The following is a 24,173-nucleotide window of genomic DNA, read 5'->3' as shown; positions in this document are numbered from 1 at the left end:
CACACAGATCTTCTCTAGATCAGTCAGGTTTCTGGGCTGTCGCTGAGAAACACGGAGTTTGAGCTCCCTCCAAAGATTCTCTATTGGGTTTAGGTCTGGAGACTGGCTAGGCCACGCCAGAACCTTGATATGCTTCTTACAGAGCCACTGCTTGGTTATCCTGGCTGTGTGCTTCGGGTCATTGTCATGTTGGAAGACCCAGCCTCGACCCATCTTCAATGCTCTAACTGAGGGAAGGAGGTTGTTCCCCAAAATCTTGCAATACATGGCCCCGGTCATCCTCTCCTTAATACAGTGCAGTCACCCTGTCCCATGTGCAGAAAAACACCCCCAAAGCATGATGCTACCACCCCCATGCTTCACAGTAGGGATGGTGTTCTTGGGATGATACTCATCATTCTTCTTCCTCCAAACACGTTTAGTGGAATTATGACCAAAAAGTTCTATTTTGGTCTCATCTGACCACATGACTTTCTCCCATGACTCCTCTGGATCATCCAAATGGTCATTGGCAAACTTAAGACGGGCCTTGACATGTGCTGGTTTAAGCAGGGGAACCTTCCGTGCCATGCATGATTTCAAACCATGACGTCTTAGTGTATTACCAACAGTAACCTTGGAAACGGTGGTCCCAGCTCTTTTCAGGTCATTGACCAGCTCCTCCCGTGTAGTTCTGGGCTGATTTCTCACCTTTCTTAGGATCATTGAGACCCCACGAGGTTGCTCCAACAGTGGACCTTTTTTCACCAAGCTGCTTGGCAATTTCCCCGTAGTCCTTTCCAGCCTTGTGGAGGTGTACAATTTTGTCTCTAGTGTCTTTGGACAGCTCTTTGGTCTTGGCCATGTTAGTAGTTGGATTCTTACTGATTGTATGGGGTGGACAGGTGTCTTTATGCAGCTAACGACCTCAAACAGGTGCATCTAATTTAGGATAATAAATGGAGTGGAGGTGGACATTTTAAAGGCAGACTAACAGGTCTTTGAGGGTCAGAATTCTAGCTGATAGACAGGTGTTCAAATACTTATTTGCAGCTGTAATCATACAAATAAATAGTTTTAAAAAATCATATTGTGATTTCTGGATTTTTTTTTTAGATTATGTCTCTCACAGTGGACATGCACCTACGATGACAATTTCAGACCCTTCCATGATTTCCAAGTGGGAGAACTTGCAAAATAGCAGGGTGTTCAAATACTTATTTTCCTCACTGTATATATATATATGAGCAATATCACGTTCGTAGTCATGCGAAATGTCTTCATATCTTTATTAGACAGGCTGCAACATTAATTTTGCATGAAAATATTGTTTCATCGATTAAACACTAATTTCATATATATTGTCTTTCAATGATTTAAGCACTTTAAGCACCTCTTCATAAATACGGCTAGAAAGTCAAATTCAAGCACTTTAACCCTCCTGTACAAACCCTTTGTTTCCATCGTAGTTTATTATCCGCCTCAACTGAGCGCATATTTTAATGCACATTTTTAGGATTGATGTGCATCTTAGCGTTTCCATTCAGAGTTTATTATGCAATTTACCAACATTTGCATAAAAATAGGTGTATGGAACTAGAGCTGATGATGAACTAGAGGACGGCCTCAAAGGTGTAGCAGTGAACATTGAAAGAACAGGTTTTAATGCTGTTTCTGATGGAAACCGAAGGTAAATGACAGCACAACACACACACTCCTGGAGTTTTCCCGCACCTCTTTCAGGAACTCCACGTGATGTTTGGTGGCGACGAACACCACCGTCTGTTCCTGCGGCTTCACCACGTTCCTCAGCAGATGCAGGAGAAGAGCCGGTTTATCATCCATGCGCACGTGGAAGAACGAGAGCTGAACACGGAACAAGGAGATGTCTCAGGAATGCATTAAAAAGATCCTATTTCAAATAAACTTTACATTCATCAGAATCCTGAAAAAGTTTTTTTTGATTTTTTTTACTGTTTTCAACACTGATAATAATCAAATGTTTCTTGAGCATCAAATCATCATATTAGAAAGATTTCTGAAGGATCATGTGACACTGAAGACACTTTACTATATATTCACACAGAAAACAGCTGATTTACATTATAATATTTCACTGTTTTTACTGTATTTTTGATCAAATAAATGCAGCCTTGATGAGCAGAAGAGACATTTTCCCCCGAACCCTTGACTCTTTTACTCATCAACATGTTAATGGTCTTATAGTCCTTCGGATGAGACGTAAAACCGAGGTCCTGACTCTCTGTGGTCATTAAAAATCCCAGGATGTCTTTCGAAAGAGTAGGGGTGTAACCCCGGCATCCTGGCCAAATTTGCCCCTTGGCCTCTGTCGATCATGGCCTCCTAATCATCCCCATATACTGATTGGCTTCATCACTGTCTCCTCTCCACCAGTAAGCTGGTGTGTGGTGGGCGTTCTGGCGCAATATGGCTGCCGTCGCATCATCCAAGTGGATGCTGCACATTGGTGGTGGTTGAGGAGATTCCCCCTTCTATGTAAAGCGCTTTGAGTGCCGAGAAAAGCGCTATATAAATGTAATGAATTATTATTATTATTATTATTATAGTGAAGGATTCCTCAGTGCATGTTTGCATACTCTTTCACCAAAGAACTTTCCTGTCCCTCTGATGTCATCAACCCCACGAGTAAAATCAAGAGCCCATATTTCACATTACGAGGTGACATTGAATGTGGACTTGAACAGAATGTGAATGTTCACCTTCAGCTGGTCGCTGAGTTTAGTGTCCACATCCAGACGAACGAGGACCGGCTCCGTGAGGCCTGTGCGGGAAACACAGATCAGCCAATCAGAAGAGCTCAACTATAACACACGGGTGTGTCACGATACTGATCTCACCATACTCATCATCAGAACGTGACACAGTGTAGTGTTGAGGCCCTGATTATATAATATATAAGGTCATAATGTCATATATGTGCAGATGTCAGTGAGTAAGAGACTGATCACCGGCTCTGGCGAACTCCACGATCAGTTTGGGAAGCGTGGCGGAGAACAGCAGTGTCTGTCGAGCGTCTGGGAGACGTCTGATGATCTCCTGAAGCTGCTCTGCAAAACCCATCTCAAACAGCCTGGAGAAGCAGAAACATGTCGTTAGAGTAGCTGTAGATCCAGCTGGACACTAGTGCTCCACTCATATATGAGGCCATGTTTTAATATATGTGGCCGTGTTTTAATATATGAGGCCATGTTTTTTAATCAACGGCATCTGACGTTTTTCTGTTTGGCCGAAGTGCGGTGTGCAGGACTTTTTTTGACAGTGTGCGGGACTTTTATTTTGACATGTGCAAGACTTATTCTGACGGTGTGTGAGACTTTTTTTGACAGTGTGCGAGACTTTTAGTTTGACGGTGTGCATGATTTATTTTGACGGTGTGTGAGACTTATTTTGACGGTGTGTGAGACTTATTTTGATGGTGTGCGAGACTTTTATTTCGACGGTGTGCATGACTTATTTTGATGGTGTTCGGGACTTTTATTTTGACGTGCAAGACTTAAGGCCAATTTATACTTCTGCGTCGGGTGCGCGTAGAAGGTACGGCGTAGCATACGCATTGACGTGTACCATACGTCGTACCCTTCGCCGTACCCTGACGCGCACCTCCTCAAAAATGTAACTACGCGTCGCGGCGACGCGGACCGCAAGATCTGTGATTGGTCGGCTGGATAGCATCGTGTTTCCTCCTACGCATTTCCGGAATGATCTTCTGCACTCTGCACCGGCCGCCTGCCATTTTTAAATTCCGAAGATCAGTGAAGAGCCATGGAAATAGACCAAGTGACCGAGAGATTGCTTGAAGAAGTGCGGAAATACAGCCATCTGTATGACTCCTTCAGTCGCCATTGCTCGTAGAAACCTAAACTCAAAATAGCCGCGAGGAATGTAAACACAGTGGAACTGGAACATTAAAACCCACCTGCGCCAACTAGCGTTTCGGCGGTGTAACTGCAGAGCAACACAGACATTCGCAGAAGTATAAATGCTCACGACGGCGTCGCCTACGACGTACACTCGACGCAGAAGTATAAATTGGCCTTTATTCTGACGGTGTGCGTGACTTATTTTGAGGTGTGCGTGACTTATTTTGACGGTGTGCGGGACTTTTATTTTGGCGGTGTGCATGACTTGTTTTGACGGTGTACAGGTCTTTTATTTTTACGGTGTGCATGACTTATTCTGACGGTGTACAGGTCTTTTATTTTGACGGGTTGCAGGACTTTTATTTTGGCGGTGTGCATGACTTATTTTGACGGTGTACAGGTCTTTTATTTTGACGGTTTGCAGGACTTTTATTTTGACGGTGTGCATGACTTATTTTGACGGTGTGCAAGACTTATTCCGACGGTGTGCAAGACTTATTCCGACGTGCAAGACTTATTCCGACGGTGTGCAAGACTTATTCTGACGGTGTACAGGTCTTTTATTTTGACGGTGTGCATGACTTATTTTGACGGTGTGCGGGACTATAATTTTGACGGTGTGCTGGACTTTAATTTTGACGGTGTTTGGGACTTTAATTTTGAAAGCGTTAAGAACCCCAGTGAAATTATAATTCCCAGTGCACAGACAGTTTTTAATTCCATGTATTCTTATTTTTAAACATTTCTTTATTTGTGAAAAATACTTTAATAGGACTACAGAATCAAGAAGTTGTAAATCTGTTTGTTTTACAGATGTGTTTATTATCGAGATTAACAGGCGACCCCAGAATATGACCTCAACATGCATTTTCTTTATAATGTTTTTTTTATGAGAAAACGCTTAACATGAAATAGCGTTTATATTCTTGCCTGTACATTGTTCATATCAATGAACTGAATTTGGTCTTTTAAAGCAGTTTGGCACATTTTCACGTTATTCACTTAATTGCCCGACCGAAACAGCATCTGTAAGAATAGATATATATAGAGGAATTTCAGATCATTCCAGCAGGACCAGCGACAAGCATACTAGAGGCACAGCAAGAACGCGCAAGTGTTTTTGCCAGAATACTCTGTTCACCCTGTTATTTCAGTGTTGTATTTTAGTCAAGGTAAGCCTATCTTCGATTCTCTTGTTATTTTGTATTTTTAACTTCACATAATTCTGTATTTTAGTTAGACGCGTTGGCACAATTAACAACAGCCGCGAGTGAAAATTAAAATTATTGTTACATTTGCACTTAAGCCTTTGCTGCTAGCAGTTTGGAATTGGCACATTTTCGCGTTATTCACTGAATTGGCCGAACGAAACAGCTGTACTCACTCAAGCGGTGAAAGCATTATCTGTATATCTGTGTAATTTGCGCGCTGTCGCGGAAGCGTCAGCGGAAGCGTTCAGCTCTCGTGTTCAGCCTCCTCGTGTGAAGACCGACTCGGGAAAAGACCAGCGACTCTACCTGCCTCCACCGAGCAAGGACACCAGAAAGGCACTTAAGTATCTCCTCTTCCCTTTCTCTTCCCTCTACTTACCTTATTGTTCACCTTAATCAACATGTGCTTCCAATACATTCCTGTTATCTCTCGGCACCGTCCTTTCATCACGCACAATAGGCAGCGCAATACTGCCAATCTGCGTTCCATCCTCACATCCGCACATACTCCTCTCTCTCTTTCGGTGGGTCTATGGAATTGTCAGTCAGCAGTCAATAAAGCGGACTTCATTCCAGCCTTTGCATCTTATTCTACTCTTAGTATCTTGGGGCTGACTGAGACCTGGATTCGTCCAGAAGACTCAGCAACCCCTGCTGCTCTCTCTAGCAATTTCTCCTTCTCCCACTCCCCAGTCTGGGAGAGGTGGGGGTACAGGGCTTCTCGTTTCTAACAATTGCAAATACTCCGCGCTCTCTTCACTATGCAACAACAACTCATTTGAATATCATGCTATTACACTTACAACTCCCATTAAAATCCATATTGTAGTAATTTATCGCCCCCCAGGTCAGCTGGGTAACTTTGTAGATGAGCTGGATGTGCTGCTGTCCACTTTCCCTGAGGACGGCACCCCACTTCTAGTCTTCGGTGACTTCAACATTCATCTCGAAAAGCCACATGCAACAGACTTCACCTCTCTCCTAGACTCCTTCGATCTCAAACGACTCATCACCACAGCTACTCACAAATCAGGCAACCAACTGGACCTGGTTTACACACGCAACTGCACCACAGAAAACATCCTGGTGACACCTCTCCATGTCTCAGATCATTTCCTCATTACTTTCAGTCTACTACTCTCTACCCCTGCACCACCACCCCCACCACCAGTCACTTTCAGACGAAACCTGCGCTCACTTTCCCCCTCCCATCTTTCCTCTGCCGTGTCATCCTCTCTTCCCCCACCCTCACAATTCACATCTCTGGATGTGAATACCGCAACGGACACCTTATGCTCCACTCTAACCTCTTCTCCAGACATTATCTGCCCTCTCTCCTCCAGGCCAGCACGCGCTACTCCCTCTAATCCCTGGTTATCTGAGGTTCTTCGGGAACACCGGACCGATCTCAGGGCAGCGGAGAGGAAATGGCACAAATCAAAAGACGCATCTGACCTGAGTATGAATCAATCTCTCCTCTCTTCCTTTTCTGTTGATGTTCATGCAGCAAAATCTTCATACTTCCACAACAAGATCAACAGCTCCTCCAACACACGATTCCTCTTCAAGACATTCAACACTCTCCTCTGTCCACCTCCACCACCACCCTCCTTAACTGCTGACGATTTTGCAAACTTCTTCACCAACAAAACAACAGCTATCAACGGTCAGTTCTCAGCTCCACACACACAGGAACCCAGACCGACCCCCTCCACAGCCAATACCCCTCTGTCCTCCTTTTCTTCGCTAACCGAGGAAGAAGTATCTACACTTCTCTCCAGTCACCCTACCACCTGCCCACTTGACCCCATCCCCTCACACCTTCTACAAGCCATCTCTCCCACAATTCTACCATCACTCACACACATCATCAACTCTTCCCTCCATACTGGCACTTTCCCTACAACATTCAAGCAGGCTCGGGTTACCCCACTGCTCAAAAAACCAACACTAAACACATCATTTGTAGAGAATTACAGACCTATCTCTCTCCTACCATTCATTGCGAAGACACTTGAAAGAGCTGTTTTCAACCAAGTAACATCCTTCTTGTCTCAAAACAACCAGCTGGATGTCAACCAATCCGGCTTCAAGAAAGGACATTCAACTTAGACTGCATTACTGTCAGTCACAGATGCCCTACGGATCGCAAAAGCTGCTTCCAAATCTTCAGTCCTCATTCTCCTGGATCTGTCTGCTGCCTTCGACACTGTGAATCATCAGATCCTTCTGTCCACCCTCTCATCACTGGGCATCACAGGAACTTCACTCCACTGGTTTGAGTCCTATCTCACAGGTAGGTCCTTCAAGGTCGCATGGAGAGGCGAGGTATCCAGGGCACATCAGCTGACCACAGGGGTTCCCCAGGGTTCAGTTCTTGGTCCCCTCCTCTTCTCCATCTACACCACATCACTGGGACATATCATACAGGCACACGGTTTTTCCTACCACTGCTATGCTGATGACACGCAGCTCTTCCTCTCATTTCAACCAGATGATCCCACAGTAGCTGCACGGGTCTCAAGCTGTCTGGCGGACATCTCCACATGGATGAAGGAACATCACCTGCAGCTCAACCTGGCAAAGACTGAGCTTCTCGTCCTCCCTGCCAATCCGTCTCTACAGCACGACTTCACCATCCAGCTAGAATCATCATTAATCACCCCATCAAGGTCGGTCAGAAATCTTGGAGTAACGTTTGATGACCAGCTGACCTTCACAGACCACATTTCAAAGACAGCTCGATCTTGCAGGTTTGCACTGCACAACATCAGGAAGATCCGGCCTTTCCTAACTGAGCATGCAACACAACTTCTCCTCCAGGCCCTGGTCATCTCTAGGCTTGACTACTGCAATGCCCTTCTGGCTGGACTTCCAGCATGTGCAATCAAACCCCTACAGATGATCCAGAATGCTGCAGCTCGTCTTGTCTTCAACGAGCCCAAAAGGGCCCACGTCACTCCTCTGTTCATCTCTCTACACTGGCTACCTCTCGCTGCTCGCATCAAGTTCAAGGCATTGACGCTTGCTTACAGATCCATCACAGGCTCAGCTCCCTCCTACTTTCACTCACTCCTACGAGTCTACATCCCTACCAGACACCTACGATCGGTCAACGAGCGACGTCTCGTGGTTCCATCACAGAAAGCCACAAAATCACTTTCCATAACATTCTCATTCACAGTTCCATGCTGGTGGAACGCTCTCCCCACCCTCATCCGGAATGCAGAATCCCTGACAACATTCAAAAGACAGCTAAAAACCCATCTCTTCCGTGAGCACTTAACCTCATAAAAGATAAAAAAAAACAAAAAAAAACAATGTTTTTCCCTTTGAAACATCACTTATCAGGCTTATGCTACTCTGAATAATACCTGAACTTCGTATTTTGAGCACTTCTTGTGTTGTTGTTGTTTTTTGCCTCTTTATGATGACTCGCTTAAATTAGTCCTAATTTGTAAGTCGCTTTGGATAAAAGCGTCTGCTAAATGACTAAATGTAAATGTAAAGCCACACTAAGTAGAAATTCTGTTTGTCAAACAGCGACCCCTAGAGTCGCTGTGGAATACTTGCACTGTCGTAAATATATTATATTATAATGTTTTTACATGATTGCAGCTAAATCACAAGTAAATAGTCTATAGTCTAGGCCTACTGTATAATTTAATTTGTGTTGTTTTTAGTGGAATGTAAACATTACAAAATGCCAGATAACATCAATTAAGTTAAATGTACGTCGCATTATTTCATAACATTGGCCGTTATGATGTCATTAGACATGATTATTGCAATTTATCATAATAGTTTGCAAATTGTGCTCGTTTACACTATTTACAACCTCTACGTTAGGCTTATTTATGATAATTATGTGATATATTGAAAGCTGTTCTCATGATAATCGCAGGAATCAACGTCAACAGCGTCGTCTGATATCCCTCAGGACTACGTGATAAATACACCTCACAACACCTGAGTTCAGCTGGCAAACTAATTCGTGAGGCATAGCTATCTGATTTATCAAAACGATTCCATTTACACCTGGTCACATAAATGTATTTTTGCGAAACGGATTTAAATTCGATCTTCAATTCTCGCGCTATATGCAGATTTAATGGAGTGCACATCACCGAAAGCAACAGATATGAGCTGCATTTAATAGATCATCAGCTAAAATTTCAAAAGCAAAGACCGCAATAAGAGAGAGCAGTAACAGCCCTGCTAAGATCATTTCGTTTCTTTACTTTTAATGATGACGATTGTGTGTTAAGCGTCTGCGACTTACTTTCACTTTGATTTGCACGTTGGCTTGATGCAGTTGCTCATCTGCGGTGATGCGGGTTCCAGCGCGTCGTCATATCTGGATATAACATATAGCCTGTATAACGCTCTCACACGTTTTAAAAAAAATTTTTTTTTAGCATTTTTGGGAGGAGTACAATTTACATATGTGGTTTCAACAACCATATGCATTTACACTTGTCCAGTTTCGTCTGGAATGCGTCTCAGATCTCCTCCTGAAGTGGTTTGAGGGATCGGATTCAAATCCGTCTCAAATGCGTTTCGGAGGGCATTTAAACCTGGACTTCACGATCGGATAGCTATCCGATCTGAGAAAACGCATAAAGTGGCCAGGTGTAAACAACCCCCATGACAAAAACATACGCACGAAAGCCGAAAACAAACGCTGGTTGGCCTCTCACGTCCAAATTTGACGAAGTGGTGGGGGAAGTGACGTATGCCGTAAAGCAGTCGAATTTTGTAGTTCTTTTTGTGCTCTGGTTACTACCCGAACCCCCAAGTTACATAGTGCCAGTAAAAGCGATACAGACCCTGTCAGGCTATGGCAGACGTGTCATTCAACCTATTGTAAGTTGATGTACCATCACAAGGATCTTGGAAATATATTATGAAGGTTGAAAAGTTACATAGTGTTGCTTTAATATCATTGTAACGGGTAAAGATGACTGGCAGTCAATGGAGGAAAGACTTGTTTTCAATAAAACTATGATTTATATGTGTTTCTACTATCTTTAAAATTAAATTGTGTGATGTCATGACTCGTGATATCACGAGTAGACGTTTTCAAACAGGCGCTATGTTTACATATATATCGCATATTTAAGATCTAAACAACTGCATTCTTGCATATAAAACTATTAAACGACATTACGTGAGACAGTAACAGTGTTGTTTGTAAAGTTACAGTGGGTTTGCTCCTCCACTATTGACGCTTGCATTCAGAAAGATAGATCCGGCAGAAACAAGCGGAGTGATACAATCTGTGAAACGGTTTCCGTGTGATATCAGCAGAATATCTATATCTATTCGAGAACCAGAACTAACTGTTGTATAAATATCGTCCATCCAACTCCTCAAGACTTGAGGCCGATTCACACCAAGGACTATAACTGTAACGATAGCGCTACAAAAGTTATTCTAAATGAAAAAGTATGACAGAGTGCACACCACACCTTTAACGACACAGAGGAACGATGTCGCTGGAATCACTTTCAGAATGATTTTTTCAAGCTAATGAATGATAAAAACATTGACAGCCAATCAGAATCCATCCTGTTTTAAAGAGCACGAGCATTTAAAGAGACAGATAACAAACTGCAGTGCTTATAATAAACAGAGCGATATCGTGCGTGTGGAGCTGATATAGTTATTGTTCTCGGAGTGAACGCTGATATAGTTATTGTTCTCGGAGTGAACGCTGATATAGTTATTGGTCTCGGAGTGAAACGCTGATATAGTTATTGTTCTCGGTGTGAACGAGCCTTTACTCTGGTATGGAGACATCTCTCACCTGTCGGCTTCATCAAACACCATATACTCCACACCCTGGAGCTTCAGGTTCATCTCCTGGATCACGTGCATCAGACGCCCAGGAGTCCCAATGATGCTGTAGAACATCAGGAGAACAACAGGAGAAGATGAGGAGAACAACAGAAGAACAACAGGAGGAGATCAGGTGAACAACAAGAGAAGATCAGGAGAAAAACAGGAGAAGATGAGGAGAACAACAGAAGAACAACAGGAGGAGATCAGGAGAACAACAGGAGAAGATCAGGAGAACAACAGGAGAACATGAGGAGAACATCAGGAGAAGATGAGGAGAACAACAGGAGAAGATCAGGAGAACAACAGGAGGAGATCAGGTGAACAACAAGAGAAGATCAGGAGAAAAACAGGAGAAGATGAGGAGAACAACAGAAGAACAACAGGAGGAGATCAGGAGAACAACAGGAGAAGATCAGGAGAACAACAGGAGAACATGAGGAGAACATCAGGAGAAGATGAGGAGAACAACAGGAGAAGATCAGGAGAACAACAGGAGAAGATCAGAAGAACATCAGGATAATATCAGGAGAACAACAGCAGGACAACAGGAGAAGAATAGGAGAACATGAGGAGAACAACAGGAGAACATGAGGAGAACATCAGGAGAAGACGAGGAGAACAACAGGAGGAGATCAGGAGAAGAACAGGAGAACATGAGGAGAACAACAGGAGAACATGAGGAGAAACACAGGAGAACAACAAGAGAACATGAGGAGAACACTCGTGCACACTTTCTTCGAAGGTGAACTTACATGTCGGGATTCTCATGAAGAGCAGCAAACTGGTCATCCATCCTGACAAACAGAAAGAAAACACACAGAAAGTCACGACTGATGCTAAAACACAAGACTGAAGTTCATCCGAGACTCACACACACTCACACTCCCTCACACACACACACACACACCTGTCTCCACCGAGAATCAGCGCCGTCTTCAATCCAGTAAACTTCCCCAGCTGAAACACACAAACACTGAATGAGTGTGTGTGTGTGTGTGTGTGTGTGTGTGTGTGTGTGTGTGTGTGTGTGTGTGTGTGTGTGTGTGAATGAGTGAATATGTAAGTTAGTGTTTGTCTGTGAGTGATTGAGTGAGAGTGTGTGTATGAGTGAGTGTATGAGTGTTTGAGTATGTAAATAAGTCAGTCAGTGAGTGAGTCAGTGAGTGAGTCAGTGAGTGAGTGTGAGCGAGTATGTCAGTGAGTGAGTGTGTGTGTGAGTGAGTCAGTGAGTGAGTCAGTGAGTGAGTGTGTGTGAGTCAGTCAGTGAGTGTGTGAGTGAGTATGTCAGTCAGTGAGTGTGTGAGTGAGTATGTCAGTCAGTGAGTGTGTGAGTGAGTTGAGTGTGTGAGTATGTCAGTCAGTGAGTGAGTGAGTGAGTGAGTCAGTCAGTGAGTGTGTGAGTATGTCAGTCAGTGAGTGAGTGTGTGAGTATGTCAGTCAGTGAGTGAGTGAGTGAGTGAGTCAGTCAGTCAGTCAGTGAGTGAGTGAGTATGTCAGTCAGTCAGTCAGTGAGTGAGTGAGTATGTCAGTCAGTGAGTGAGTGAGTGAGTATGTCAGTCAGTGAGTGAGTATGTCAGTCAGTGAGTGAGTGAGTATGTCAGTCAGTCAGTCAGTGAGTGAGTGAGTGAGTATGTCAGTCAGTCAGTCAGTCAGTGAGTGAGTATGTCAGTCAGTGAGTGAGTGAGTGAGTGAGTATGTCAGTCAGTGAGTGAGTATGTCAGTCAGTGAGTGAGTATGTCAGTCAGTGAGTGAGTAAGTCAGTCAGTGAGTGAGTATGTCAATCAGTCAGTCAGTGAGTGAGTGAGTGAGTGAGTGAGTGAGTGAGTGAGTGAGTGAGTATGTCAGTCAGTCAGTGAGTGTGTCAGTCAGTGAGTGAGTATGTCAGTCAGTGAGTGAGTAAGTCAGTGAGTGAGTATGTCAATCAGTCAGTCAGTGAGTGAGTGAGTGAGTGAGTGTGTGAGTATGTCAGTCAGTCAGTGAGTGAGTGAGTGAGTGAGTGAGTGAGTGAGTGAGTGAGTATGTCAGTCAGTGAGTGAGTGTGTATGTCAGTCAGTGAGTGAGTGAGTGAGTGAGTCAGTCAGTCAGTGAGTGAGTGAGTATGTCAGTCAGTCAGTCAGTGAGTGAGTGAGTATGTCAGTCAGTGAGTATGTCAGTCAGTGAGTGAGTAAGTCAGTGAGTGAGTGAGTGAGTGAGTATGTCAGTCAGTCAGTGAGTGAGTGAGTGAGTGAGTATGTCAGTGAGTATGTCAGTCAGTGAGTGAGTCAGTCAGTCAGTCAGTCAGTCAGTCAGTGAGTGAGTATGTCAGTAAGTCAGTCAGTCAGTGAGTGAGTATGTCAGTCAGTCAGTCAGTGAATGAGTGAGTATGTCAGTCAGTGAGTATGTCAGTCAGTGAGTGTGTGAATGAGTATGTCAGTGAGTGAGTGAGTGAGTATGTCAGTGAGTGAGTGAGTATGTCAGTCAGTGAGTGAGTGAGTGAGTGAGTCAGTCAGTCAGTGAGTGAGTGAGTGAGTGTGTGTGAGTGAGTGAGTGTGAGTCAGTATGTCAGTCAGTGTGTGAGTGAGTATGTCAGTCAGTGAGTGAGTATGTCAGTCAGTGAGTGAGTATGTCAGTCAGTGAGTGAGTATGTCAGTCAGTGAGTGAGTATGTCAGTCAGTGAGTGAGTATGTCAGTCAGTGAGTGAGTGAGTGAGTGAGTGAGTGAGTGAGTATGTCAGTCAGTGAGTGAGTGAGCATGTCAGTCAGTGAGTGAGTGAGCATGTCAGTCAGTAGCCGTGTTTCCACTGTCGGGCCAGTGCGAGTCAGGGCTTTAAACGGGTGCGCGGGGCTAATAGCCTCAGGCCTGTTTCCACTGTCGGGCCAGAAGCTCTGCAGCGCTTCACTAACACACGCCGTAACACGCCTCTCTGGAACAACGGCACACTAACCCCTCACTTCACCAACAAATGGAAGTTTTATCAGAAAACTAATCAGAAAGAAATCACTGGAAACAGCGTGATCGCAAAACAAACATGATAAAAGCGACCGTTTGCTGGCATTTTTGTTGTTTACTTGAATATTTAAAGCCCAAGCATCGATGTTTTACCGCCAGTCAGTCAGTCAGTGAGTATGTCAGTGAGTGAGTGTGTGTGTGTGTGTGTGTGAGTCAGTCAGTGAGTGAGTATGTCAGTCAGTGAGTGAGTGAGTGTGTGAGTGAGTATGTCAGTGAGTGAGTGAGTGAGTGAATGAGTGTCAGTCATTGAGTGAGTGAGTGAGTGAGTCAGTCAGTGAGTATGTCAGTCAGTGAGTGAGTGAGTATGTCAGTCAGTGAGTGTGAGTGAGTATGTCAGGCAGTGAGTGTGTGAGTGAGTATGTCAGTCAGTGAGTGAGTATGTCAGTGAGTGAGTGAGTGAGTGAGTGAGTCAGTCAGTCAGTCAGTCAGTCAGTCAGTCAGTCAGTCAGTCAGTCAGTCAGTCAGTCAGTCAGTCAGTCAGTCAGTCAGTGAGTGAGTGAGTATGTCAGCAGTGAGTATGTCAGCAGTGAGTGAGTATGTCAGCAGTGACTGAGTATGTCAGCAGTGAGTGAGTGTGTATGTCAGTCAGTGAGTGAGTGAGTGAGTGAGTCAGTCAGTCAGTGAGTGAGTGAGTATGTCAGTCAGTCAGTCAGTGAGTGAGTGAGTATGTCAGTCAGTGAGTGAGTGAGTATGTCAGTCAGTGAGTGAGTATGTCAGTCAGTGAGTGAGTAAGTCAGTGAGTGAGTGAGTGAGTGAGTATGTCAGTCAGTCAGTGAGTGAGTGAGTGAGTGAGTATGTCAGTGAGTATGTCAGTCAGTGAGTGAGTCAGTCAGTCAGTCAGTCAGTCAGTCAGTGAGTGAGTATGTCAGTAAGTCAGTCAGTCAGTGAGTGAGTATGTCAGTCAGTCAGTCAGTGAATGAGTGAGTATGTCAGTCAGTGAGTATGTCAGTCAGTGAGTGTGTGAATGAGTATGTCAGTGAGTGAGTGAGTGAGTATGTCAGTGAGTGAGTGAGTATGTCAGTCAGTGAGTGAGTGAGTGAGTGAGTCAGTCAGTCAGTGAGTGAGTGAGTGAGTGTGTGTGAGTGAGTGAGTGTGAGTCAGTATGTCAGTCAGTGTGTGAGTGAGTATGTCAGTCAGTGAGTGAGTATGTCAGTCAGTGAGTGAGTATGTCAGTCAGTGAGTGAGTATGTCAGTCAGTGAGTGAGTATGTCAGTCAGTGAGTGAGTATGTCAGTCAGTGAGTGAGTGAGTGAGTGAGTGAGTGAGTGAGTATGTCAGTCAGTGAGTGAGTGAGCATGTCAGTCAGTGAGTGAGTGAGCATGTCAGTCAGTAGCCGTGTTTCCACTGTCGGGCCAGTGCGAGTCAGGGCTTTAAACGGGTGCGCGGGGCTAATAGCCTCAGGCCTGTTTCCACTGTCGGGCCAGAAGCTCTGCAGCGCTTCACTAACACACGCCGTAACACGCCTCTCTGGAACAACGGCACACTAACCCCTCACTTCACCAACAAATGGAAGTTTTATCAGAAAACTAATCAGAAAGAAATCACTGGAAACAGCGTGATCGCAAAACAAACATGATAAAAGCGACCGTTTGCTGGCATTTTTGTTGTTTACTTGAATATTTAAAGCCCAAGCATCGATGTTTTACCGCCAGTCAGTCAGTCAGTGAGTATGTCAGTGAGTGAGTGTGTGTGTGTGTGTGTGTGAGTCAGTCAGTGAGTGAGTATGTCAGTCAGTGAGTGAGTGAGTGTGTGAGTGAGTATGTCAGTGAGTGAGTGAGTGAGTGAATGAGTGTCAGTCATTGAGTGAGTGAGTGAGTGAGTCAGTCAGTGAGTATGTCAGTCAGTGAGTGAGTGAGTATGTCAGTCAGTGAGTGTGAGTGAGTATGTCAGGCAGTGAGTGTGTGAGTGAGTATGTCAGTCAGTGAGTGAGTATGTCAGTGAGTGAGTGAGTGAGTGAGTCAGTCAGTCAGTCAGTCAGTCAGTCAGTCAGTCAGTCAGTCAGTCAGTCAGTCAGTCAGTCAGTGAGTGAGTGAGTATGTCAGCAGTGAGTATGTCAGCAGTGAGTGAGTATGTCAGCAGTGACTGAGTATGTCAGCAGTGAGTGAGTGAGTGAGTGAGTGAGTATGTCAGTCAGTTAGTGAGTGAGTGAGTGAGTCAGTCAGTCAGTGAGTGAGTGAGTCAGTCAGTCAGTCAGTGAGTGAGTGAGTGAGTATGTCAGTCAGTGAGTGAGTATGTCAGTCAGTGAGTGAGTATGTCAGTCAGTGAGTGAGTATGTCAGTCAGTGAGTGAGTATGTCAGTCAGTGAGTGAGTATGTCAGTCAGTGAGTGAGTATGTCAGTCAGTGAGTGAGTATGTCAGTCAGTGAGTGAGTGAGTATGTCAGTCAGTGAGTGAGTGAGTATGTCAGTCAGTGAGTGAGTGAGTATGTCAGTCAGTTAGTGAGTGAGTGAGTGAGTGAGTGAGTCAGTCAGTCAGTGAGTGAGTCAGTCAGTCAGTCAGTGAGTGAGTAAGTATGTCAGTCAGTGAGTGAGTGAGTATGTCAGTCAGTGAGTGAGTATGTCAGTCAGTGAGTGAGTATGTCAGTCAGTGAGTGAGTGAGTATGTCAGTCAGTCAGTGAGTGAGCATGTCAGTCAGTAGCCGTGTTTCCACTGTCGGGCCAGTGCGAGTCAGGGCTTTAAACGGGTGCTAATAGCCTCAGGCCTGTTTCCATTGTCGGGCCAGAAGCTCTGCAGCGCTTCACTAACACACGCCCGTAACACGCCTCTCTGGAACAACGGCACACTAACCCCTCACTTCACCAACAAATGGAAGTTTTATCAGAAAACTAATCAGAAAGAAATCACTGGAAACAGCGAGATCACAAAACAAACATGATAAAAGCGACCGTTTGCTGGCATTTTTGTTGTTTACTTGAATATTTATAACCCAAGCATCGATGTTTTACCTCAGGCTTACAATCAAAAGTGATTGTTACATAAAAATTGTCAAAATTGCACATTAGTCACACATAACTAAATTACCGTTAGGTCTATTTCACAAAAGAAAGAGGACACACTTATTCAGTCGAGGCTGTTTCTGTTTATTTGGTAGTTACAGGACATATTTACATCACATTTAGAAAGAATGATGATTTCTACAAATATGCCACCAAAAAATACGACCTGATGAGCGTCAGCATCTCTCCCAGTAGGATAGTTATATCCAGTCAGAGAAACAGAGGAAGCTCCCGAAAAAAAGTTGCTTTATTTTATGATAGTGCGGTATACAGAGGCGAGACGTAGGTTACTGACAGATACAATAAAGACATGATTGTGATAGCCTTTATGATTTGTCTGATTTCTTCAAGCGTTCATATTTACTATAGTAATGGTTAGTGTGCATAGACTTTTGCATCGCGTATATATATTTCTACCTCATGCGGTGATCAGAATCCACATCGGATCACAAACAGAAGGCAATCAAACATGAAAGTGAGTTTTGAGGTAAATGATTTTAAAAGTCTTTAATGCTGACAGAATCATCCGGCGCTGGCGTCTCCCGGCTCAGGCTAACCCCGCCTCTGTTCGTGACCACTCCTCTAGCCCGAGCCGGCCCGCTCTGGACCAAGGTATTTAGCGGGCAGAAAATCCTGGCCGTTGGCCCTGAGGAATCCCTGATCAAGCCCCGATAGTGACAGTGGAAACACGACTGGCCCTGGCCCGACAGCAGAAACGCGGCTAGTGAGTGAATGAGTGAGTGAGTGAGTAAGTGCGTGTGTGAATGAGTGAGTGAATATGTGAATGTGAGTGAGTGAGACTGTGTGTGTGTGTGTGTGTGTGTGAGTGAGTGAGTAAGTGTGTGTGTGTGTGTGGTGGGTGGGTGAGTGAGTGAGTCAGTGAGTGAGTGTGTGAGTATGTAAGTCAGTGAGTGAGTAAGTAAGTGCGTGAATAAGTGAGTGAATATGTGGATGTGAGTGAGTGAGACTGTGTGTGTGTGTGTGTGTGTGTGTGTGTGTGTGTGTGTGTGTGTGTGTGTGTGTGTGTGTGTGTGTGTGAGAGTGAGTAAGTGTGTGTGTGTGTGTGTGTGGTGGGTGGGTGAGTGAGTGAGTAAGTGCGTGTGTGAATAAGTGAGTGAATATGTGAATGTGAGTGAGTGAGACTGTGTGTGTGTGTGTGTGTGTGTGTGTGTGTGTGTGTGTGTGTGTGTGTGTGTGTGTGTGAGTGAGTGAGTAAGTGTGTGTGTGTGTGTGTGTGTGTGTGGTGGGTGGGTGAGTGAGTGAGTCAGTGAGTGAGTGTGTGAGTATGTAAGTCAGTGAGTGAGTAAGTAAGTGCGTGTGTGAATGAGTGAGTGAATATGTGAATGTGAGTGAGTGAGACTGTGTGTGTGTGTGTGTGTGTGTGTGTGTGAGAGTGAGTAAGTGTGTGTGTGTGAATGAGTGAGTGAATATTTGAATCTGAGTGAGACTGTGTGTGTGAGACTGTGTGTGTGTGAGTATGTAAGTCAGTGTGTGTGTACCTCTTTGGTGAACTTCATGGTCTGCAGGGCTAGCTCTCTGGTTGGCGTGAGCACTAGCGCTCTGACTCCTGTCTGCGCCTGCGGGACCTTCAGCTTCTCGAACATCGGAATGAGGAACGCTGCTGTTTTCCCGCTTCCCGTCCTCGCCATGGCAACCACATCCTTCCCATCCAGGATCATGGGAATAGTCTGAGGAAGAGGAACAGACACACGAGTCTTAAAGGGATAGTTCACCCAAAAATGAAAATTAGCCCATGATTTAATCGCCCTAAAGTCATTCTAGGTGTATATGACACTCTTCTCTCAAACGAACACAATCACAGTTATATTAAAAAATGTTCTGGCTCTTCCCAGCTTTATAATGGCAGTTTCTGTTTGGAAGTCCATAAAAGTGCATTTTTATGGACTTAAAAAAAATATACAGCTGATATAGGGGCTAATTTAAATTTTTGGGTAAACTATCCCATAAGTCATAATTTCAACTTTTCATCTAATAATTAACATTTAGTATGTCATAATTTTTAACTTCTAATCTTCTAATTATGATTTACTAAAGCATGATTTATTTGTGGCAAAAATGGGCTTCCTTAGCATACTTTCTATTATATTAGCTTGGCATAAATACATTTTTAGTGCGGGGAAAGAAGCTTACATATGGTTTAAGACTATCAAAACACACATTTATTTTTATCAGATTTTTTATTATTCGAGATATAGCCTAACGATTTAAAGTAAATTCTTGAGTCAGTTTAGACCCAGAAATTAAACTGAGATTTTACACATGAAATTATGCTGACTTTTAAATCTTTTTCTTTTTTACATATACGAGTTCGATTTGTCTCAAAAATACTGTGTAATATTAATATTTAACCTCTTTCCCGAATCTCACACACTTTCAGGACTGAATTTTGTCGGGGAAAAGTGTAATATGCACACACGAAGACACTGTAAATAGACAAAATATAAGATAATAAACTATATCTAATGAACAACAGCAAAAGTGAAAGTTTATGCAAGTAAAATGAACATGTTTGGGAATATTCTAGAGTAATATTAATGTTGTTTTGAGTTTGTTTAATGAGTTTAATGGTTTTATAAACTTGGACTGTTTGTGAGCAGCATGAGTTATAAACTCAAAGTCATTTAATTAAACTCTATTCACTGGTAATTATAAGTTTACATGTTCTGGTAAAATTCACAATGAAATATTCAAATAAAAATGAAGGATATTGAAACGTCTTGCATCACAGTAGTTCTGCTGATATTAGACATTTCAAGGAATTTCTCGATTTTTTTATTAATAAAAAAGGGAGTAATTGTAGAAATAACATGGTATCATTCAAAACTTTAAAAACTCTCATTAATGAGAATTGACTGATAAATATGAAGTTATGACTGTTTTATGACTCGCTTTGAAACAGTAGGAGTGTTAAACTGCTGTGAGTTACTAATACACACACCTGAGAGAGAGAGAGAGAGAGAGAGAGAGAGAGAGAGAGAGAGACACTAACTTATCTTTCTCTCTTCTGATCAACATAATCACACGTTCTCCTGTTTGGTAAAGTTATAGATGGACTTTAATAGGAACACAAGCTCATATTTGAGCAGTTTCTGTAACATTACCTTCCTCTGGATGGGAGTGGGGACTTTATAGCCCTTCTTCATGATGCCTTTATACACCGGATAACTGAGACCTGCACACACACACACACAGTTACTCCAGCGATCGACTGATGAATCGAGTGATAGATAGAGTGATTGAGTGAGTGATTGGTTGAGTGATGGATCGACTGATAGATTGGTTGAGTGAGTGATTGGTTGACTCACCCATGGACTGAAAGCCGCCGGACTTCTTCTTCTTCTTGTTCTGGGCTCTGACCAGCTCTCTGGTGTCCGGCTCCGCGTCAGACACACACTCGGATGAAGCCGGGAAACGAAGGAGTCTTCTGTTGGGCTGAACCACAACACAGTCGGCTCACACATCTATAGCTTATAAACCGTTACAGACTGACGGCCTACAGTGAGATATAACACTACTCTCACGACTCGATACACATCTCGATACTGAGCTCACGATACCATTAGTGCGATACTCCAAGACATATGATAAAAGGTGATCAAAAATGTACTGTTGATTAAAAAGCTAACTTTGATATTACACTGTGTGTGTAAATAGACCTAGTGCTGAAACCCAAAGCAGGACAATAGAGACACCAGAATAACAATATTCATGATTCTGAAGCTGGAAATACTGAATTATTGTAGATGAATATGCTTGATCTCTGTCACTGACTAGATATAGTCACTCACTGACATATGACTAAAATAATGTAGGACACTTTTTAATAAGGCATTTGGCTTTATTAGGAGCCATAAATATCCCCCCTTTGCATTATTATACATTATATTCAACATTATTTATAGTAGTTTAATGTAGTTCAATGTACTAAAACACTGAAAACTGGATTTTTTTTTTTTTTTTTTTTTTTCACACAGTAATTTTAATTCTGGGTCAACTATCCATAATACATATTGTTGCATTGTTTGTATTGCAATATATTGTGACACCCCTAATAAATACGGTTGGTAATTATATGTTTTTGTTGAAGCTACCAGCCCAAATCATGTAATCTTATTTTAAAAACAATCCTGTTAAACAGCAGAATTCCCGGTGAAAAACTACATTACCCATAATGCTGTGCAGAAATTCCACCAATCAGATGCGATCAAATGACTAATAATCGATTATTCGTTTTTAAATGTGTGCTCATTTTTCCAGCAAGGGTCACATATTACACTGAGACATCTAAAGCTAAACTAATACACTTCATGCTGGAACATATGAGCTCGGAACAGAAACTGGATTGAATGTAAACGCGCATCTGTCGTCAAACTGCAACCAAAACATTTCTAACTAATTAATATAACGGACGCGATCTTTTAATAACACATGAACCGATAATAAAACAGCAAATATGTGACAGTATCGTGTTAGTTTGGACTCACTGTCTCATCGTCATCTTTGACTCCTGCAGCCACTTCAAACTCTTCATCATCAGACTCGTGGTCTCTGTGCTTCCTCCTCTTCGTCAGCTTCTTCCTCCTGTGGGCCATGAGTGTGTGTGTGTGTGTGTGTGCTTCTACAATCCGCTGAGATCTACGCGATGGACTGCTGAGGATCCACTGTTTAATCGAAGAGATCAGCGGCTCCGTGAGATGAAAACACCGGAGACACGGGAAACACGTGTGCGTTAGGGGCGGCGCGGAGAGATGACGCACGCACGCAGAGAGATGACGCACGCAGAGAGCACGGCGCTGCAGTTCACGGAGTCGCTACACGGTGGCAGCACTAACTGCGCGTGCACGCGGTCATTCGGGACTGTTTTACGTTTAGCGAATTATTTGTGGCAACATTCCGGCTTTACAAAGAGCTCTGGATATGTCATCACTTCAAAACATCTGCAACGTTTCAACTGGACGAGTAGTGTACATGGTTATAAATAAAACTTAAAAAATAACCTCAAAAGAAAGTTCCGACACATTTGGATACCAAAAAATAACCAAATGTGACCCATATGGCTTAATTTTGAGTAGATGTGCAGTGTTTGCTGGATAATGAAGTTTAGGTTTCGCTGCTGAGGGTTTATGCTTTCATTTATTATCACAATCATATTAGTGAACACGAAAATGCCTACTTGTAAAACAGTAAAGATTTATAATAAGTAACTTGGCAAAAGAAAACCAAAGGCCATAATAGGGATATAGTGACTTTTTTTAGTTTTTTCAGTCAGTGGTATTTGAGCTTCAGCCTCACAAGAAGAAGAAGAAGAAAGTAATTGTGGCTTTTTATCTGACTCCCTTTTTATAAGACTCCCAATTATTTTTGTTTTATTCGGTGGCAGAAACATAATGTTCCTCAGCAGAACCTCATGAACAACATGAGAGCGAGTAAATGATGACAGAAGGATCATTGTTAGGTGAACAATCACTTTAATTCTGAAGAGAAACGTGAAAGAAACCAGTTTATTTAGATGTGTTGTTGAGTATTGATCAGTAATCACAGCATCTGAAACTGAAGGAATCACAGCTCCGTCCGTCTGAAACTGAAGGAATCACAGCTCCGTCCGTCTGAAACTGAGGGAATCACAGCTCCGTCCGTCTGAAACTGAGGGAATCACTGCTCTGTCCGTCTGAAACTGAAGGAATCACAGCTCTGTCCGTCTGAAACTGAGGGAATCACAGCTCTGTCCGTCTGAAACTGAGGGAATCACAGCTCCGTCCGTCTGAAACTGAGGGAATCACTGCTCTGTCCGTCTGAAACTGAAGGAATCACAGCTCTGTCCGTCTGAAACTGAGGGAATCACTGCTCCGTCCATCTGAAACTGAGGGAATCACTGCTCCGTCCGTCTGAAACTGAGGGAATCACAGCTCCGTCCGTCTGAAACTGAGGGAATCACAGCTCCGTCCGTCTGAAACTGAAGGAATCACAGCTCTGTCCGTCTGAAACTGAGGGAATCACTGCTCTGTCCGTCTGAAACTGAAGGAATCACAGCTCTGTCCGTCTGAAACTGAGGGAATCACTGCTCCGTCCGTCTGAAACTGAGGGAATCACAGCTCCGTCCGTCTGAAACTGAAGGAATCACAGCTCCGTCCGTCTGAAACTGAGGGAATCACTGCTCCGTCCGTCTGAAACTGAGGGAATCACAGCTCCGTCCGTCTGAAACTGAAGGAATCACAGCTCCGTCCGTCTGAAACTGAAGGAATAACAGCTCCGTCCGTCTGAAACTGAGGGAATCACAGCTCTGTCCGTCTGAAACTGAAGGAATCACAGCTCCGTCCGTCTGAAACTGAGGGAATCACAGCTCCGTCCGTCTGAAACTGAGGGAATCACAGCTCCGTCCGTCTGAAACTGAAGGAGTCACAGCTCCGTCCGTCTGAAACTGAAGGAGTCACAGCTCCGTCCGTCTGAAACTGAAGGAGTCACAGCTCCGTCCGTCTGAAACTGAGGGAATCACAGCTCCGTCCGTCTGAAACTGAGGGAATCACAGCATCTGAAACTGAGGGAATCACAGCTCCGTCCGTCTGAAACTGAGGGAATCACAGCTCCGTCCGTCTGAAACTGAGGGAATCACAGCTCTGTCCGTCTGAAACTGAAGGAATCACAGCTCCGTCCGTCTGAAACTGAGGGAATCACAGCTCCGTCCGTCTGAAACTGAGGGAATCACAGCTCTGTCCGTCTGAAACTGAGGGAATCACAGCTCTGTCCGTCTGAAACTGAAGGAATCACAGCTCCGTCCGTCTGAAACTGAGGGAATCACAGCTCCGTCCGTCTGAAACTGAGGGAATCACAGCTCCGTCCGTCTGAAACTGAGGGAATCACAGCTCCGTCCGTCTGAAACTGAGGGAATCACAGCTCTGTCCGTCTGAAACTGAAGGAATCACAGCTCCGTCCGTCTGAAACTGAGGGAATCACAGCTCCGTCCGTCTGAAACTGAAGGAATCACAGCTCCGTCCGTCTGAAACTGAGGGAATCAGAGCTCCGTCCGTCTGAAACTGAAGGAATCACAGCTCTGTCCGTCTGAAACTGAAGGAATCACAGCATCTGAAACTGAGGGAATCACAGCTCTGTCCGTCTGAAACTGAGGGAATCACAGCTCCGTCCGTCTGAAACTGAAGGAATCACAGCATCTGAAACTGAGGGAATCACAGCTCTGTCCGTCTGAAACTGAGGGAATCACAGCTCCGTCCGTCTGAAA

At 43.9% G+C, this 24,173-nt stretch overlaps 2 protein-coding genes across 2 annotated transcripts in view; one reads left to right on the top strand and one right to left on the bottom strand.

Moving 5' to 3' along the window:
- The window catches only part of ddx54 (DEAD (Asp-Glu-Ala-Asp) box polypeptide 54), a 36,084-nt gene extending 14,396 nt beyond the window's left edge, over positions 1-21,688 (bottom strand). Inside the window, exons 1-10 of the mRNA XM_082168814.1 lie at positions 21,424-21,688; positions 20,245-20,371; positions 20,041-20,111; positions 18,418-18,606; positions 11,844-11,893; positions 11,689-11,730; positions 10,902-10,997; positions 2,970-3,091; positions 2,721-2,782; positions 1,714-1,845 (exon numbers count right to left, since the gene is read on the bottom strand). Coding sequence (XP_082024940.1) covers positions 1,714-1,845; positions 2,721-2,782; positions 2,970-3,091; positions 10,902-10,997; positions 11,689-11,730; positions 11,844-11,893; positions 18,418-18,606; positions 20,041-20,111; positions 20,245-20,371; positions 21,424-21,531 — 999 coding nt within the window. The 5' untranslated portion in view covers positions 21,532-21,688. The remainder of the gene's footprint in view (positions 1-1,713; positions 1,846-2,720; positions 2,783-2,969; positions 3,092-10,901; positions 10,998-11,688; positions 11,731-11,843; positions 11,894-18,417; positions 18,607-20,040; positions 20,112-20,244; positions 20,372-21,423) is intronic.
- LOC309500107 (uncharacterized protein) lies at positions 4,328-8,595 on the top strand (the record flags this gene model as incomplete). The annotated part of the gene is made up of 3 exons (XM_082171666.1): positions 4,328-4,365; positions 5,713-6,551; positions 7,160-8,595. 3 exons carry the CDS (start codon positions 4,328-4,330, stop codon positions 7,372-7,374), a joined length of 1,092 nt encoding a protein of 363 aa, XP_082027792.1. The 3' UTR covers positions 7,375-8,595.
- Positions 21,689-24,173: the final 2,485 nt, after the last annotated feature.

Source organism: Leuciscus leuciscus (assembly GCF_965113295.1).
Source record: "Leuciscus leuciscus genome assembly, chromosome: 5".
In the NCBI taxonomy this organism is placed as follows: domain Eukaryota; kingdom Metazoa; phylum Chordata; class Actinopteri; order Cypriniformes; family Leuciscidae; genus Leuciscus; species Leuciscus leuciscus.
Note: the sequence above shows the minus strand (reverse complement) of the source record. Positions and strands in the feature narration are given on the sequence as shown.